Genomic DNA, 18,520 nt, shown 5'->3' with positions numbered 1-18,520 from the left:
GTGTTATTTGTGCTAGCATATACTATATGGTAGGATCATTCTATGTTTATGTGTACGATGTAAATTGCATATGATATGTATAATGAACAAGTGTTATGATTTCTCACTAAACCTTAGTCTTACATATGCTACTTTACGTCTTTAGTTGTAGTTCCTTAAGATTCGAAGGGTAAGGAGCTGGCTTGATTGGGATATCTGGACATTTTCGGTGGCATGACATCTAGTCTATGTTCTTTTATTATGATTTTGTTTTCAAAACAATTATTTGGCTTCTGCTTTTGATGATGATTTTGTGATACTATGTTTGATCATGGTATGGATGGAACCCCTTTTTAGTAATTTCATATTCTCATTTTTAAAAAAGTTATGGTTGGCTTTTGGGATGTTACAGTTTTGGTCCAAGGGACAACCATCGGGGACAAGTGCTCCTTGGACCCCCACTAGGGATAATGCCCCTTTGAACCCCCACCAAAGGTACTGCCTCCTTACCATGTGTTCCCGAGATCATATTAGTTTATTTGAGTGTGCACTTCGGACCTTCAATCTCGTGTTATATCCAAAGCTGAACTGAGCATGTCTTAAGTTAATTCATCCCGATTGTACTAAAAGGATTTATGACACTAACATCACCAACCAATTTTTTGTTTCATTTGCACTTGATTTGCGCATTTTAGGGCTTACAAATATGGTTTTTCTATAATTTTCTTTGCTTTGGGTTTGTTTCCTTTTTGTAAAAACGAAGGTACCATACTAGCTCCGATGGACGACTATCTGTCTTTATTAAGACCGAAGAAAATGAAAGTATTGAGATGAACATGGTCCTTAAAAAACTTGTATTTTTTGTTTAGAAAACGAGATACTAAAGAGAATAGGAAATCATGAGTTCTAATCATAGCGTACGGGTTAGAGTGAAACCTGATTTCCTTAAAAAATTATTTCATTCCGGTTTTAAATCAGTCATTGTCCCACAAGTGTTACTGTTTAGAACGACTCAGACGTCTATTATAGAACGGGTTAGTATTCTAATGACCGGTTTCGGATGATCAAACAAAAATGGTTTCATAATCGAATTGTTTTATCCATCTCAGTGTAAGCTTATTTTCTAAAGGTCGTATAAATCTCTTAGAAAGATAAATTAAATATGCTTCAAAAATGATTATACAAAGGTGTTATCTTACACACATTACAAGATTTAGAAGAAAAAAACAACTGAAGCACGCTTCCACACATTTACAACCTTTATTGTTGAATCCTTACAAAAATCTAGTTACAACACCAAGGATTCCAAACTGGAATCTGAATGATCATGCTCACGAGTCACAAATTTGCAAAAAAAAAAAACATGATAACAAAATTAATTTACCACTCTACAATTCAATCTAACCTCCTGGCCACCACCATCTATGTTGCTCATCTTGATCATAGATTCCACAAAAGCTTTCTCAAACTCATCTCTCGAGTTTGCAAACTTATTGACCAATGTTTTAGTCGTTGGGTTAGTGAGTAAGGCTTGATCGGAAGTGAAGATGCTCTTCCCTTCAAGAAGTAACTTGTAGTATCTGTTATCAAAAATAGTAGGGGTTGAATCCAAATTCGCACCCGCATTTCTCACCTTGTTATGCATTGGACAAACGCTCTGTAAGCTAGCTGCAAACGATTGGTGCATGGATGGATCAATGTCTTGTTTAGTGGCAAAGTTGTGAATCCTGTTTTGGAATGAGGAGCAATGAGCGAATCCAAGTGTATGTCCTCCTAGTAAGAAAGAAGTTGTGTTTCTTGATTATAATTATGGACTCCATGTAACAAAGCCACAATTTTTACATGTAGAAATAGTTTGGAATTTACCTGAAAGTGCAACCAAATCATTAATGGAAAGACCTCTTTGGGAAAAACTTTGTTGGAGCTGAGATATATTAAAGATGGGAGCGGGCAATTGTTTGGTTTCGGATGCTTTCGAAATCCTGCCATCTTTTCTCCCTTTTGGCACTGCCCAACTGGGACCTCCAGACTGTAAAAACACAATTAGAGTTTAGGATTTATCTAAAATATAATTAGGGCATAAGGTGTAGGGTTAATTATCCAATTTTGTTGCATTATATTTCATGGTGATTGTTATTTATACATGCGTTGTGATTTATCCAAAAAATTAGAGTATTTGATGTTATTTGATTGAAACCATTGTTATAAAAATCAGATATATGCTTAATTAGTTAATTACCAGATGAACTGCATCTCTTGCTGCTAAAGCTACGATATCAGCACACGACACTGTACCAGGACACATAGCCTCTAACGCTTTCTTGGCGTTGTCTATAACATAGAATGCATGAAGCGAAATGTTTGGAGGTCCATCTTTTTCGGCTTTATTCTTTCTTGTTGAGTTCAACAACACTGAACCATCACATCCCTTCAAACAAAAACATTACTACAATGATCAGGTATAATTGCTAATTCAAGATTCATTATTATCAGGGTATGCACTAGAATGATACTAAAAGTTTGAGTTTATGTTAACCATGATAATCTGGTAAACATAAATCTATTAGAATGATAAAATTTTGAGTGTTTGACTTAATTTATATATACATTGCTAAATATTACAATAATGTTTTCAGGTTATGCGTAGCCAACAGATTATGTAGATTTGTCCCTAATATTGGGACACTATCCTATCTTGTAATGACTATTAAGTAGTTTTTCATATCTTGAAGTTTCAAGTTCGAACTTATGTTGATATATGTCAAGGTACTAAAAACTGAATTGTTCAAACCACTAGCTAGCTTCTAAACAAAATGAGTTATAACGAAGCAATCAAGTGAGAAAAGACAAATACAACTTACCCTAATGAAGCAATCATGGAATTGCATTCTAAGAAGTGCAGCAGGGACTGTTTTATCATTGAACATGGCTTTCTCGACAGCACTTGTAACAGTTGCTTCAGCCATGGGACATGTTTGATCGTAGTAATTAGAACTCAATGCATTACTACCATTAAAAAGAATCAGCATTAAAAACCCTAAAAGAAGTGAAGAAAGATTGATGGCTGCCATTTCTTAGCACAAAATTATATGCTTTCAATTTCTTGTTGTGATGGAGATTTACAGAATACCCAAGTATTTGTAGGGAAAAAGATTGTGGAATCGTTTGTTAAAGTTAAAGGTTTTGCATTCTGGTGTTTGCATAGTTGGTGAGCTAAAACCCTTAGGTTCATGTTATGAGTTGTTAGAGGCATAATTTAGATAAGAAAAAGGGGAAATTAGATAAATACGGCACTCTGTCTCTACTGTATATAATGGTACTACAAAGTATAAACTCGTCCAATAATTTAATGGTACAATAAAATGGAGCAAGTATGGAACAAAAAGTGGCGCATAATATGTTTGTGTTTTTGGTGGAAGTTTTTATCTTCAGCAACTAAAGGTACCAAAGGTATACGTTAAGTAATAACTTCAACTAATACAATTCCTTTTTTCGTTAAAATACTTGACTTAAAATTTAATAATAAAAAGTAGCTTTGTTATATATTGTTTCTAAAAGTTGAATGACAAAAATATACCACCGTTAAGTTGTGCACAAAGGCGAAAAGAAAATACAGAACAACAGGAGAAAAAAAAAGTATTATTTGGGGAACCAAATCCATAACGAACAGATTACAAGAATATATAGTCAAGGTTAGGTTCATGTGAGACGGCCTAATTTTGTAAGACCGTGAGACCACTTTTTCTAATGAAATATTTTAATATTCTAGTGTTTATTTAAATTAAATATGTATAATATTCTAATACTCTAAAATAATAATGTTAACATATTTAACATTGAAATAGTCTAAAACATATAATATTAGAATATACTGCATATTTTATTTTTACGAACAATAGAATATTAGAATATGTCACTAAAAAAGTTTGGTCTCACGGTCTCACAAAATTATGTTCGTCTCTCAAATGAACTTTTACCTATATAGTCAAATTCAAATATGATGACGTGCAATATTAAGAATATGGGCAATTTCCGACAACAAAATTCCAACAGAATTTCAACATCAAAAACACCCTAATTGGTTACAACTATTTAGCAACGTCTAGCGACAGGACGTTCCGTCGGCATTTTACTGAAAATTACCAACGAAATTTGGAAATAGGGAAAGTGACTTAGAACGGTGATTATCTATTCGTTTTGTTCATACTTAGGTAAAAAATTTATATACAATTGACCAACAAACTTATTAAAAAGTGTTCAGATGTTACCATTATAACCGACAATCTTAGGTTATAGCTTATTTTGTGTATACGTGGAATCTACGTGACAAATTAAAACGGAAAATGTCATAGGAGGGTAATTATCTATCTGTTTTGTTCATATTAAGGCAACTTTTAATTCTTTATACACGGTTAATCATTAATTTTGTTAGAATTGTTCAATCTCATTTATGACGAACAGTGAAATTTTTAAATATTGATAAAGCAATTATTAGCAATTTTGATATATCTAATAATAGAAAAAAAAACATTTATCCATTTGCCTATTTTGTTACTCATTTTTCTTTCATGTCAAATGCTTAAGGCGATTTATACAGTCAATAACCATAATGTGTTTTATGATGATGTATACATCATATATTATTTGTCATAACATGTAGTATTCATGTATTTTACAAGTATAATAATTTTGAGAAAAAAAGAGTTTAAAGACGTATACAATGTTGTATAAATTATGATCATCATGCATTCATTCGTAAAGGGACTACATACTTGTAAATATGTAGTTTTTTTCTCAATAAAGAAGTATAAATATAAATGTTGTTCTATAGATGGTTTAAGGTTGAAAATGGTTATATTTCATATACTTTTTACGCTCTTTTATATATAACTTTATAATGTCAAACCCTTGAAATAACTTAGACTTATTCGATGAATAAGTGTCATGAAATCGATTGTGATATCCATTATATTACTTTTAAACAATGTTTTATTTTGATTGAAGTTTTGATAGTTTTCAAACTTTCATTTTTAATTAAAAATATTTTTAATGTTTAAATGAACTTTAAATGTTATTTTGTGGCTATATTTTCATAGCAATTTCCATAGTCATAATTTCATAACAAATTTTGTATCCTTATTTCCATGGCAATTTTGTAGCCATTTTCCGTAGCAAATTTTGTAACTATATTTACATAGCCATTTTTCCATCGCAAATTTCATAGCTATATTTTCGTAGCAAATGTCATAACTATTTTTCCGTAACAAATTTTGTAGCAATTTGTTCCATGGTAAATTCGTAGCTATTACTTCTATAGGAAGATTCAATAAAATCAAATTTATTTGTAACAATATATAAAATATGCAATAAAAATAAATTTAAAAGTAACATCAAATTTTAGAAGATATAATACAAAGTTACTTACTCATCAAAACTGAATATTAGTTACAAATGATAACATTTGAACACTTCTAGCAAGATCGATGGACAATTGTGTATAAAAAAAATCTTTAATATGAACAAACAAATTGATAATTACCCTTTTATGTCATTACTTGTTACTTTGCCACGAAGATGTGTCATATATGTCAAGTAAGCTGTAAACTAAGATAATTGGTCACAAATGTAACATTTAAACACTTTAAAAAATTTATCATCAATCGTGTATAAAAAAAGTCGTCTAAATGTGTACACAATGAATAGATAATTATCCTCACAAGTCATTTTTCCTTGGATATAATACATTTTTCGGAAAAAGTTCAGACTACGAGCAGACAGTAATATTTTTGGGATTCCACTTGAACCAAGAAGCAAAAGTTGCAGACTAGAACATTGGAGTTTATTATTTATGTTTTGAACGTAAAAGACTTGTTTTGTAAAATGATGATTGTTTTGGCTAATGTATGTTTTAAATTTAATTTGACTAAATATATGTCTCGGTTGTATAATTAGATGATTTATAATTTACTTAATCGTTTTTCAAATGATCGTATTCATATTTTGAAATGATTATTCTTATTTCGATAATTAGATCTTTTAATACAATTATAAAGTATATATATATATATATATATATATATATATATATATATATATATATATATATATATATTCCAAACAATAGTTCTATAAAAAAACATTTTTAGACTCAAGTATTATTTGAATCAAACTTATGTGTGACATAGTCATCTTTATTCAATAAAAACAAGAGATACATATTTAAACTTCAAAACATAGATTTTTTAAGGAAAAAAATATGTTTTATTTAACATATGTGAATCTTATTTACATATATAAAATATAACTAATGTTATTTTGTCTAAATAGTATAGAAATGAATTTTGTTATGAATAATACATGGTGATTTATTGCATCCTTACAAAAGGAATGTCTAAGATAAAATGCAAGATACTTCATTAACAACTATTGTCATTGTAAATATATTTTATATGATAAAATATAAATGTGAAACATTTGAAATTGTAAGAACCTGAAATTTAGAAAGAATTAACGTTGAGTGGATTGTTGACCAAAAGGGTAATTTGGTCATTTAGATGAATTTCATGAATTTCATGAATTTCTGAAGATGTAGCTTCGTGAAATTAGCCGAGATAAGTTAAGTCGTGATTATGAGATGAGATAAGTTGGTTCAAGAGAAGAAAGGCAAGAGATTGTGCATTTGAGCCATAAAGGGTAAAATGGGAAAATTTGGTATTTTGAGCTTTTTGCCATGGATTAATTAATGGATTAAGTTTTGTATGAATTAAGCCAAAAGTAATTATATAGAATTGTAGGGCTTGTTAATACTTGTGCATGGATATAAAGATCATTGAAATCAAGTTTGAAACAAAGAAGTTACGATTATTTGAAGTTGGAATGGAATCTGGGAAATGCAGCCACCACAGTGTGGTTAGGAGGTTGTTGCGGTGCGGTGAAGGTGCCTAAATAAATATTTAATATGTTAAACCTTTTTTCTCGAACCCAGTTCACAAGATTCAAACCAGAGCTCTTTTAGGGCGATTTTGAGGCTATAAAGTCGTCTAGAGAAGGCTGGTATCAAGGGAAACAAGTTGTAATCTCTAGAAACACATAAATGTGTAATTTTCTTCCCGATTGAAATTTTGAGCTTTTAAGGTAAATGTCAATCCGAGTTTGAAACTCAAAATAATTGATGAATAACTTGATTATGATGTCATTGCAAGTGTTTAGAAGCTAATTAGAAGCCTTTCATGGTGACTCCATGGTTGAATCCATGTATTTACTCATTAGGGTTTTAAACCCTAAATAGTGAAAATCACGTTATGCAGAAATTGAGTTAAGAACTTGATGGATTAAGTAGTACGGAAACTTAATTCATGGAGCTTAATTAGTTTCATGACAAAGATTTTTCAAGTTAGTATTTTGGGACAAAATATGATTTTTGTTAAATTGGAATGTTATTAAGCTCTAAATGGATTAGGATGAGTTCTAAGGAACTTTATATGATATGTGAATAGGCTTTGGAAAAGAAGATTAAGCAAGTGCATCAGTTGGTGATTTGGAGCTGATGGTAGTTAGTTTTCACTAACTAACAAGGTGACTTCTATGGAACTTTAACATTCTCACATTAGTTATACGTTCTATTGTAAAGAGTAGGATTCTAATAAATGAAAGAAATGAGTTGTACATACATGTTATAACATGATACATAAGTACAACTTAATAAATTAAGTGCTTATTTAATAATAAGAATATGTAATTCCTTCATAAATAGAGATATGTAATTCTTTCGGGAATTAAGATATGTGATTCCTCCGGGAATAGAGATATGTTATTCCTTTGGGAATAGATATATGTGATTCCTTTGGAAATATAGATATGTGATTCCTTCGGGAATAGAGATATGTGATTCCTTCGAGAATAGAGATATATGATTCCTTCGGGAATAGAGATATGTGATTCCTTCAGGAATAGAGATATGTGATTCCTTTAGAGATTTGTAATTCCTTCGATAATAAAGATATATGATTCCTTCGGGAATAGAGATATGTGATTCCTTAGGAAATATAGATATGTGATTCCTTCGGAAATAGAGATATGTGATTCCTTCGGGAATAGATATATATATATATATATATATATATATATATATATATATATATATATATATATATATATATATATATATATATATATATATAATTACTTCAGGAATAAAGATATGTGATTCCTTTGCGAATAGAGATATATGATTCCTTCAAAAATAAAGATATGTGATTCCTTCGGGAATAGAGATATGTGATTCCTTCGGGAATAGAGATATGTGATTCCTTCGAGAATAGAGATATATAATTCCTTTGGGAATAAAGATATGTGATTCCTTCAGAAATAGAGATATGTGATTCCTACGGGAATAGAGATATATGACTCCTTTGAAGAATAGAGATGTTTCATTCCTTTGGGAATAGAGATAGGTAATACCTTCAGGAATAAAGATATGTGATTCATTCGAGAATAAAGATATGTGATTCCTTTGGGAATAAAGATATGTGATTCCTTCGAGAATGAAGATATGTGATTCCTATGGGAATATAGGGAAATGGGATTCATATGGGAATATTGATAATATGATTCCTATAGGGATATTTATATGTGATTCCCACAAGTATATTGTTATGAGGTCCTTACAAGAACATGATTAAGTGATTCTTTCAGAAATATTGATATAGGTTCCTGTGATTGGAACAATATAAGAGGTTTTCTATAAGAAACATTGATAAGAGTTCTTGAGAGTGGAATATTCTTGCAATAGTAGAAAGTGTGATATCCCAGGGAGGGATAAGGAATTAGTGATATTCCAAGAAGGGAACAAGTATGAGTCTACCTGGGACTTCATGTCCTTTGCAAGGTAGAAGTAAGTGTAGACATTTCATTAAATGTTTAATGAAGAATTTATTGGCATATAAGTATGAAGGGTTCGTGTGAATCACATATGCTTATGGTTATGAGAATTGGTTGTGTTTATTATCTATATAACTCACCAGACAATGTTGTATGATGTTTGTAGTTTTTCATGTGTTGCAAGTTCAGGTAGTAGTCGTACTACGATATAGGACAGTAGCACCAAGGACATGGACTAGATGTAGATTGTATTTGGTATATCCTTATTGCTTTAAATTATGGTTAAGATATGTTGTAAACCCGAAGTATTATGGAATGTAAAATGTTTTCTTAAAAAATTTTGTTTTTGAAGGTTTATAGTAAACCTCTGATAAATCACCAGAATATTTTCTTGAGAAAAGTCGGTTCGTTACAAAAATGTTCAAAGATGTTTTAATATGAAGTTGAGAGACTACTCAATAGGACCATCAAGGTCCTTAGAAATGATAAAGGATGAACCAAACATTATTAGATACTGTTTACTTTCTAATGAGTAGAAATGTTTTTTATTTATCATTTTATGATTATACCTTACTCATTATCACCAGTATTTTGAATACTAATCCAACTAAGAAGTAGATAAAACACTTTGTGACATTTAGCATGGAATGGTTTCATCCTTAACTATCTTACTTAATTGTGTGCGGATGTGAAGCTTATGTGGGACACTAAGCTTCTAGTAAACATCGACCCAGGATCTACTAAGTACATATTTATAGGATATCCTAAGGATTGTTTAGGCTATTAATTCTACAATCCTACCAAGATAAGATATTTATTTCTCTGAAATCTTTGTTCTTAGAAAGCGAGCTTCTAATGTACAAAGCGAGTGGGAGGCATATGGAACTTGAACTAGATCAAGAACCACAACCTGAGGTAGCAAAAGTTAACAATAGTTTTAAATAAAACATATTGAAATAGGAATCTTTATATTTCATATTAATAAAATGTGTGAGCTTTAGAAATCCATTTGTAGATTTAAATAAAACATATTGAAATAGGAATCTTTATATTTCATGAGTAAATAACAAAGTTTGATTTCATTGAAAATGAGTATGACCTTTATATTTGCAAGAAAACTAATGGGAGCACGCTGATATTCCTAGTCTTGTATGTATCTGACATACTTCATCATGAGAAATGACATTTTGATTATTCAAGAGGTTTTTGTCTTGAATCAAGAAGTATTTATAAATGAAAGATTTAGGAAAGTCAAACTATGTTATAGGAATAAGGATCTATATAGATAGATTAAGGCGAACGAAAAGGTTAAGTATTAATGTATATGTAGAAAATCTTGAAAGAGATCAAGATGCGAGACTCCTAGAGATGATTATTGTTAATGCCACATGGCACCATTTTGAGTTTGTCTCAAAAAGTCCTAAAAATAGTTGAGCTAAATAAGATGAATGGTATTCCATTTGCGTTGGCAACTGAATCCATCATATATTTCATGTTATACACAAGACCATATGTATGATAACGCTTTGAACATAATAATAAGATACCGAAAGGATACATGAGAAGGTCATTGGATGACCATAAAGGACATTATAAAAGTACTTACGAAGAACTATAGAATGTTCTCGCATTTTTTAGTTTAAAAGGAGATCTTAATTTAAATTGTTACACAAGATGTTGAATTCAAAACAAATAGAGATAATTATGAATTATAATTAGGTTATGACTTCATTATGAATGAAGAAAGGTTTTTTTGGAATGAGCTCCAAGCAAAAGATAGTTGCATAATCTACTACGAAATAATTAAGAATACATTGTTGCTTCAGGATCCCCTAGAAATCTTTTGTGACAACGAGAGTGCACTTACTATAGCTAAGGACTCTAACTCATATTAAAAAACCAATCATCTACTCTAGAGATTTAACTATATTTGGAATAAATTTAAGTAAGGAGATGATCGGATTTTCATAATTCACACAGATCAAAAATAAGTTGTACCCATTCACGAAGTCCTTCCATGATATGAGTATGAAGGTCAAGCTTGATTAGCAAGAATTCCTTATTCTAGTAATGGGATTTGATTTGGGTTTAGTATTTGGATATTGGAACATTGTAACAGTAACTATTATGTTTTTTTGATATATTAACAAATGATCTTTTCATTAATATTTGTTTTGTTCTATGTTAACATGTTTAATCCATGAATAATCTAGTTATTCTAAAACTTGCATAGTCGGTCATAGTTGTAGGAACAACTATGAGATAAGAATAATATAAATTGAATTAGTTGACTTTCATAATATGAAAATAGACAAAGTTATCATGAATGATACTTGAGAAAGGTATTATCTTTGTATTCTTATACTTGAGATACATATTTGGTACTTGAGTGTGGGGAATGTTATAATTTGATATGGTTAAGTGTTGTTCTTTAACCAGGTAGTTATAAAGAACATTATTAGGTATGGTATGAACTATACAAGAGGCCTATGTAGTCAAAATGGGATTTGTTTCTCTAATGTGTTGGGAGTTAGATATCTAAGGCACCTTACTAAAAGTTGAACATTAAATGAAATTGATTGCAATCCATATCTCATGTTCAACATGATGTTTGTAAAAAAATGATATTTGATAACTTACCTTATACACTAATTGGAGCTTTGAGGATTTTGGGAATTGGTTGTTGATGAATGGAACTTCATCAAGTGTTATTGAGGGAAGTGAAATCTGTCACACCCCCGACTGTCGGCGGAAACGATGAGGTGCTACACACAAATCAGTGATCACAATTATTGAACATATATTGAACAACACAAATATAACCTTCTATTATTACCGAAATATAAATTACATGTTCGATGGCTATTACTAAATCGTGACTCACGCCTAACAATTCGGCGTTTACAAAGGAATAGTAAAAATGGAAAGTCTTCTATGCAAACTCTTCCGACCTGCTAATAAACTTGAGAATACATGAATTAAGATACGTCAACAAAAGATTGTTGGTGAGTTCTACAGATTTTGACACGGAGTACTTTTATAACCAAAAGTTATTTTATAAAATTTTATCTGGTTGGCCAGTTTTTATAAATACATACTTTTCTATCAAAAGTATAAAATAGATAAGTTATAAAAGTGTTTTTGGACTCATATAGTTTTTGTTCAAATCCAAAAATACAAAATTTTATAAATATATAAGTAAGTCAAACTTATATCAAATGTTACGGTTCCCATGACCAAAATGTATTTTTAAAAGGATTTTGAATACTCAGCTATATAAAATAAAGACATGTCACACTCTGTGATAATATAAAATAATCAATTTCACTCTTATAATTTCGTAAGATCGATTACATTGTTTATATGAATAACTCATAATCTTTTGAGTTTATAAACATTATATGGTTGTGTCATAGTATTTATTAAGTGTTATCTTACTTAATTTGGGAACTAGCACCTACTCCGTGGGGCAAACTTCTCCCATATAAATGTTGTGTTTTCATAGCGCAATAATGAAGGGTTTATATAAATAACTTATTAAATGTAAGTTACTAAACCTTGACCAGTAATGTCATGATGTTAATTAAGTGTTATATAACTTAATGTTGGTAATGACACTTATCATTTTGAGTCACAACTATCCAACTACATATAACCTCTTTCAACTTGTATACATGAACAAAAACCCCATATAAATCGTATTTCAATTCTATACGGTAACTAAACGAATCTAGGATCTATAATGAGCTCATAACTGAACTGCTAAATGAGACCTCTACACCAGCACGATTTCAACTCGTCAAACGATGGTTCAGCTAGCAATCGTTCGCGGGATGTCTACCCGTATAAGTCTATACAACCGATCTTATATTTGACGTTCCACGTTCCATATGGATTAACAATTATAACGCAAAGGGATTTTACTAAGATATGCAGTCATAGTGTAGTTAAAAACATATATGTAGTCTTAGTGTAGTTAAAAACATAGCCCATATAGCTAAGGAAATAATCCTAGCTCATATGGATTTTAGAAACGAACATAGCTCATATAGAAAACTCGTGTGTGTTGGATCCTAACAATGTGTCTAGGCATCCTAATCCTACACTTTTCATTATAAGTTTATTGAACACCTATAATTCTTTGATGTTTAGGCATAATTATTGATTGAAGTCTTTTTAGTATTTGAGATTCGTAAGACTTAACGTATTTCCATATTTTATTGTCTGTCGTGACGGAATTTGGGCAGCATAACGACTGCTTTTATAATATTTCACAGGTTTCAACCAAAGTGAAACCAATAATTTCCATCAAAATTGATAAGTTACATAATTAATATGATAGATAATTTCATAGATAGCGATTCTTAAAATCCGGAAATCAATTATGCTATCATATATGACAAATTTCGTAATTTAGTAAAAATGATTTATATTTTTATAATAGTTTTAAAAATATAATAAAAATCGTTTTTAAATTCATTTTTACATAACTTCATAGAATATATAAATAATAGTTGCTTTTTAATATTTTTCAACTATTGATCATATAATTGTTCAATCTTTGTTTTTCAACCAATTTAGGCAACGTACTTTTATGTTGTACATTTTTGGTTTGTACAGTTTTGGTTTGTATATCATCTAAGTTCTATGCAAAGCCTTTTCATACATTTCAAACATGCTCATGAATTTATATATAGCAAAGTTCAAACTTTTATGATTTGTCGTAAATACTTGTATCATTATAACAACCTAGTTATAAACTTTTGGTTTTTCTCAACATATATAACCATATTTCACACCCAAGTTTAGGCATATCAATTTAAGCATTCTACTTAAACTTGTATGATTTATCGGTGACTTATAGAATTTTAGGATGTTATTTCACAAACTATTAACCAATAACAAAGTATGATGCATTTTAGGGTATAGAAACTTGTAAACCATTAAAACTTCAACAAATAAGCATGTATTATCCCCCAAAGTCATAAAATCATAAAAGTGGGGCGATAGAAACTCACCCTAGTTGCATGAGTTCGATTTGTTCGGGAAATCAGAAACTAATTCGCGTTTTCTCGTTTTCAATCGAGGTACCTTTTAAATATTCCCAGTACACAGGGTTGTAGATATATAAGATAGGATTTTAGAAAACTGATTTTTACAGCCTAAAGCTCATCAGAACAATGTTCGTCAGAGTATGAGGTGTTGCCGAAATTTCTCACTGGAGAACTCAATCTAACTGATTTCTAATGTTTCAACTGTTATTTTCAAGAGAGGGCAGGCCATGAGGGATAGATGAGATCCAAGGAGGGTGAATGTGGTGGTTTTCAAAGCTAGAAATGGTCGAGAAGGGAGATTAATCGACACTTTTCCGGTGACAGTTTTCCCGGCAATTTAAGCCTCGTCGGGAGGTTGTTTTGGTCTCGATGGGTAGCTGCAAGCACAGAAGCAGGTGGTGGGTGGTGGTTTAATGAAACAAGGAAGAAGAAGGGGCTTGAACAACTTAGGAATCGAAGGTGGAGAGGTCGACAGCCGGTTTTCCGGTGTGTTTTCTCTCGGCTGTTTTAGCCTCATCGCCGGTGGTGTGAACTCGAAATCGGGCAGTAACGAAGAGAGGGGTGCTGGAGGTGATGGAGGATCGAATGGGTAGTTGGAGGGTTGCCATAGCTGGCTTGCTCATCAGTTTTCCTTCTTCTTCTCTTTGTCGGTGTAATAACGATAGAGGGAGAGTGAAGATCAAGCTCGGTAGCAGTAATGAAGTGGTGTTTGGGTGGTGCTACTCAATAGGAGGAGGGGGTTGTTGCCTTCTCTTTGGCTGGAAAAAAATCTCCGTTGGAGGCTTCTTCTGCTGTAAGAAAAGAGAGAGAGAGAGAGAGAGAGAGAGAGAGAGAGAGAGAGAGAGATGAGAAGTTAGAAAGAGATGTAGTGAGAGAAAGAGTGTCTTCCCTCTTGCTTCTATTTGTAGCATTTCTGTGTTTTTTTGGAAGCTTCAGTTGACTTTTTGGAAGACCTTTTTATGCTACATACATGTGTGTAAGGTCACACCTTATTATCTGATGAGTCAAACACATAACACATTGTCTACCAGCACCAGACCCAGCAACAACTTCATCAGTGACAGCATAATCCTCATGATCTTAGTCATCGTTTGTATAATACGTAGATATAATCTATAATTATAGAATAGATATATGATCCATAATATTAGTGATTAGGATCAAACCTTATATAGATTAGAATATATCCCTAATAGTGGTATCTTTGTTTCTGTAATCGTATATAGTATACTATTAGGGTAAAACCCTAATAGAGCTTTGTGTCTCCCTTTGTGTGACTGTTCTCTTTGTGAGAACCTTTTCTTAGTGAAAACGTCTTTGTAGTCATCCTTGTTCTTCTGTTTCCGTTTACTCTTTGTTTTGTTTGTTTGTTCTTCATTATTCATACTTGAGTGCATCCGATCAATATGAACCTTCAATTAGTATCAGAGCGGGTTTACGATACATTTAAGTTATCATGTCTTCCTCCTATAATCCAAAGTCGTCTGATGTAAACAAGATCCCTCCTTTCGATGAACACAAATTTGAAATGTGGAAATCAAAGGTTATGGTTGTTCTTCAAACAATAGACTTTGATATGCTCAACATCATCGATAATGGTCCACACGCTCCCATGTATCAACCTATGGTTAACAACGCTTTTTCTGGTCCTATAAAACAAAAGCCAAAGACTAGCTACGACGATGATGACAAAAGACTTAATAGTCTTGATGCTAAGGCAAGGGAAACCATAGGAAACTCTCTTCATTATCATGTGTATCATCTGGTTCAAAACTGTGAATCTGCTCAGGAGATGATGGAAACAATAATTGTGGTTTATGAAGGCACTGTGGAAGTTCAAGCAACAACCATCAACAATCTCAACCGGAGATACAAGCATTTCCTAACTCAGCAAGGTGAGTCTCTAACCCAAACCTTTAACAGGTTTAACTGTTTGGTGAATGATATGTACAGGTTAGGGATTGTCAAGCATTCCTCTCAGTTGGTCTTGAATTTCTTGGATACTCTTGGGAAAAACTGGGAACATCACGTTGATGTTTTCAAGAACAGTAAGAAAATAAACCTCATGGATCTCAACTCTTTGTTTGGAAATCTACTAAATTTCAAAGAAACTAAAGCTCTTTGTAAAGACATCATGAGGGACTCCAACAAAGAAAAATATGTACCCATGGTCTCTAGAAAAGAAGATGTCAGTCTCATCAATGACTCTGATGATTTTGATTAGGGTGAAATAAATAATGATGAAATCCCTGACGAACTAGCTGCTAGTGTTGCTCTCATTGTTAAACGCTATGAAGAAAGCAGAACTAATGGAGCCAGAAGAGCTCAGTCCAAAGGAAATAGCTCAGCGAGAAAGCATAACACTGATAAAAGAAATCCAGGTAATCTCTTCAATTGTGGAAGCCCTGACCACTTTTCCAAGGAATGTAAAGAAAAGAGAGAATCTTAAAGCCCTGAAAGCTATGAAATAATGTACAACAAGTTGTTGGCCCACATAAAGAAGGAGGACATATCTCTACCAAAAGCTTTTATCGCAAAGCGGGAGGAATCTGAAGAATGGGTTGAAGAAGAGGATTCATCTAAAGACGAATGACTAAAGGTTAAAGGTCTTATGGCTCTTGTCAATGAAGCACCTGATAGCAGGTTCATCAGATGTGATGTTGGTTATTATCAAGCTGTCAAGGAGTCAAAGATGAAAAGTTGGAATCCCTCTTATACTCGTCAAGGTCTGGAGCATGTCTAGTCCTTAGACAGTGGATGTTCTAGACATACGACTGGTCTTAAGTTCCTTTTGAATGATTTTGTGGAGAAAGATGGTCCTATTTTCACTTTTGGAGATAGCAGTGATGGAGAAGTCAAAGGCTTGGGTACACTATGGTATGAATCAGTCGAGCTAAAAGATGTGTTCTATGTCAAGGGCCTTAAAAAAATCTCGTTTCAATCAGTTAATTGTGTGACACTGGCTACAATGTTCTTTACAACTGCAATGAAGGAAAAGTCATGGAATCAAGGAACGCAATTGTGCTCACCACATTCAGGAACAATAACATTTATATGCTTTGATTCTATTTATGTTTGACAATATTGTTTTATTTTTTTATTTGCTTCTTTTGTACTCTAAAGATATACTTTTTTATTTTATTGCAAACCTAATTGTGCTTTAGAAATCCTTCTAGCCTTCATTTTACCAAAGGAGTATACATTTTATATTGTACTACCATTATTTACTATGTGTTTTCTTCTCTCTCACTCTCTAAGTCTCAGGATCTTCTGCCCTCGTCTTGACGCTGACTTTCATTGATTTTTCCTTTAGGAAAGGATCAGTGTATCAATCCTTCGGTGTAGGATCTTCTGAGTAGAACTGGTTGAAGCTGGCTTTGTATCTTTTCTTTAGCACCAACTACTCTATCCCTGAAGCTAATGATCACGTTGAATGACATTAAGCATCTTACTGATGATCAGTCAAGATAAGAGAGAACTGTGTCTAAACTTGTTTTTCTGGACACTGATCTCATCTTTCTCGTGCAGCCTATCTCTGTTTCGATGGGATGAAGTGAAGCTGGGTAACATGGCACGTCTAATTTCCATAGACGCTCTCACTGCTACACCAATTCCCATCGAGATCCAAAGACCTCTTCAACAAGACAGTGCTCCTCATATCTTCTATCATGGATCACAAATAATGAAACCTTCGAGTTTTGTCTTGGTGACTCTCATAACTCGAAGGTTACAAAGATTGGATCCTATTAACTCGTTGGTTAGAAAGATTGGTTTTTTCTCTTTCTTTGTTCTTGGTGAACATAAATCTTGGATTCCATTTGCAATACCTCAATGATTAAGGACATCTCCTATCTTTGTATGTTGTGAATTGTGTTTTGCATTGATGCATTTGATCATGTTTGTGTATTCTTTTATATATAGTGTTGAGGTGTAGATATCTCGGAGAAAGGAAACATATTTATGGCCTTTCAAATCAAAAGATTTGCTAGATCCGGTCTTTATCTTCTTTCTGAAAAAGCTACACAAGTTTCGTTTTTAGAAAACTTTCTTGTTTGACTAATTCTTTTGTTTTATTCTATGATTATTTTATTCATTCTATTCTTTCTTATTTTATTATATTGTACCAAATTAAATGAATTGATGGTAAATTTTAAATTCTAGACTGCAGATTAACTTCATGATACATAATATAAACTACTTCTCGTTGATAAGTTTACATTGTTTATGATTCACGCTGATTTCACCTCAGCATGATTGAAACATCCCATTCTCTCTTTTAACTTCTTCTCCATAAAACTTAACGATTCACTATGATATACCACACATTGATGAAAGTTTGAAACTTTGTGTCGATGGTTGGTCTATGTATCGTATGCTATCATACGCACCAATCCATTTTCACCCTACATTTCTTCTTAAAAGCCTTATGATTCAACATAACATATCATACACTGATGAAAGCTTGAAAAATCTATGTTGATGGTTAGGCTATATACCGTAGCTTATCACATGCACCAATCCATTCTCGCCATACATTCTTCTTTAGAATTGTATGATTCAGCATATGAAACTAGACACTAGTGAGAATTAAAAAACTTTGTGTCGAT

General features: G+C 32.0%; 2 protein-coding genes across 2 annotated transcripts; one reads left to right on the top strand and one right to left on the bottom strand.

Annotated features, from left to right (window-relative positions):
* Positions 1–1,135: 1,135 nt before the first annotated feature.
* On the bottom strand, positions 1,136–3,100 carry LOC145137561 (peroxidase 64-like). Its single transcript, XM_079071692.1, has 4 exons — positions 2,841–3,100; positions 2,219–2,407; positions 1,846–2,008; positions 1,136–1,752 (listed from the first exon to the last, which is right to left on the bottom strand). The coding sequence occupies exons 1-4, from the start codon at positions 3,048–3,050 to the stop codon at positions 1,355–1,357; spliced, it is 960 nt and encodes a 319-aa protein (XP_078927818.1). The 5' UTR covers positions 3,051–3,100; the 3' UTR covers positions 1,136–1,354.
* Positions 3,101–15,369: 12,269 nt separating this feature from the next.
* LOC145139342 (uncharacterized) lies at positions 15,370–16,137 on the top strand. The gene has a single exon (XM_079073199.1). It carries the CDS (start codon positions 15,370–15,372, stop codon positions 16,135–16,137), a length of 768 nt encoding a protein of 255 aa, XP_078929325.1.
* The last annotated feature ends 2,383 nt before the right edge of the window (positions 16,138–18,520 follow it).

The sequence above is a fragment of the Lactuca virosa genome, chromosome 9 (assembly GCF_052849685.1).
Source record: "Lactuca virosa cultivar CGN04683 chromosome 9, Lactuca_virosa_CGN04683_v6, whole genome shotgun sequence".
In the NCBI taxonomy this organism is placed as follows: Eukaryota; Viridiplantae; Streptophyta; class Magnoliopsida; order Asterales; family Asteraceae; genus Lactuca; species Lactuca virosa.
Note: the sequence above shows the minus strand (reverse complement) of the source record. Positions and strands in the feature narration are given on the sequence as shown.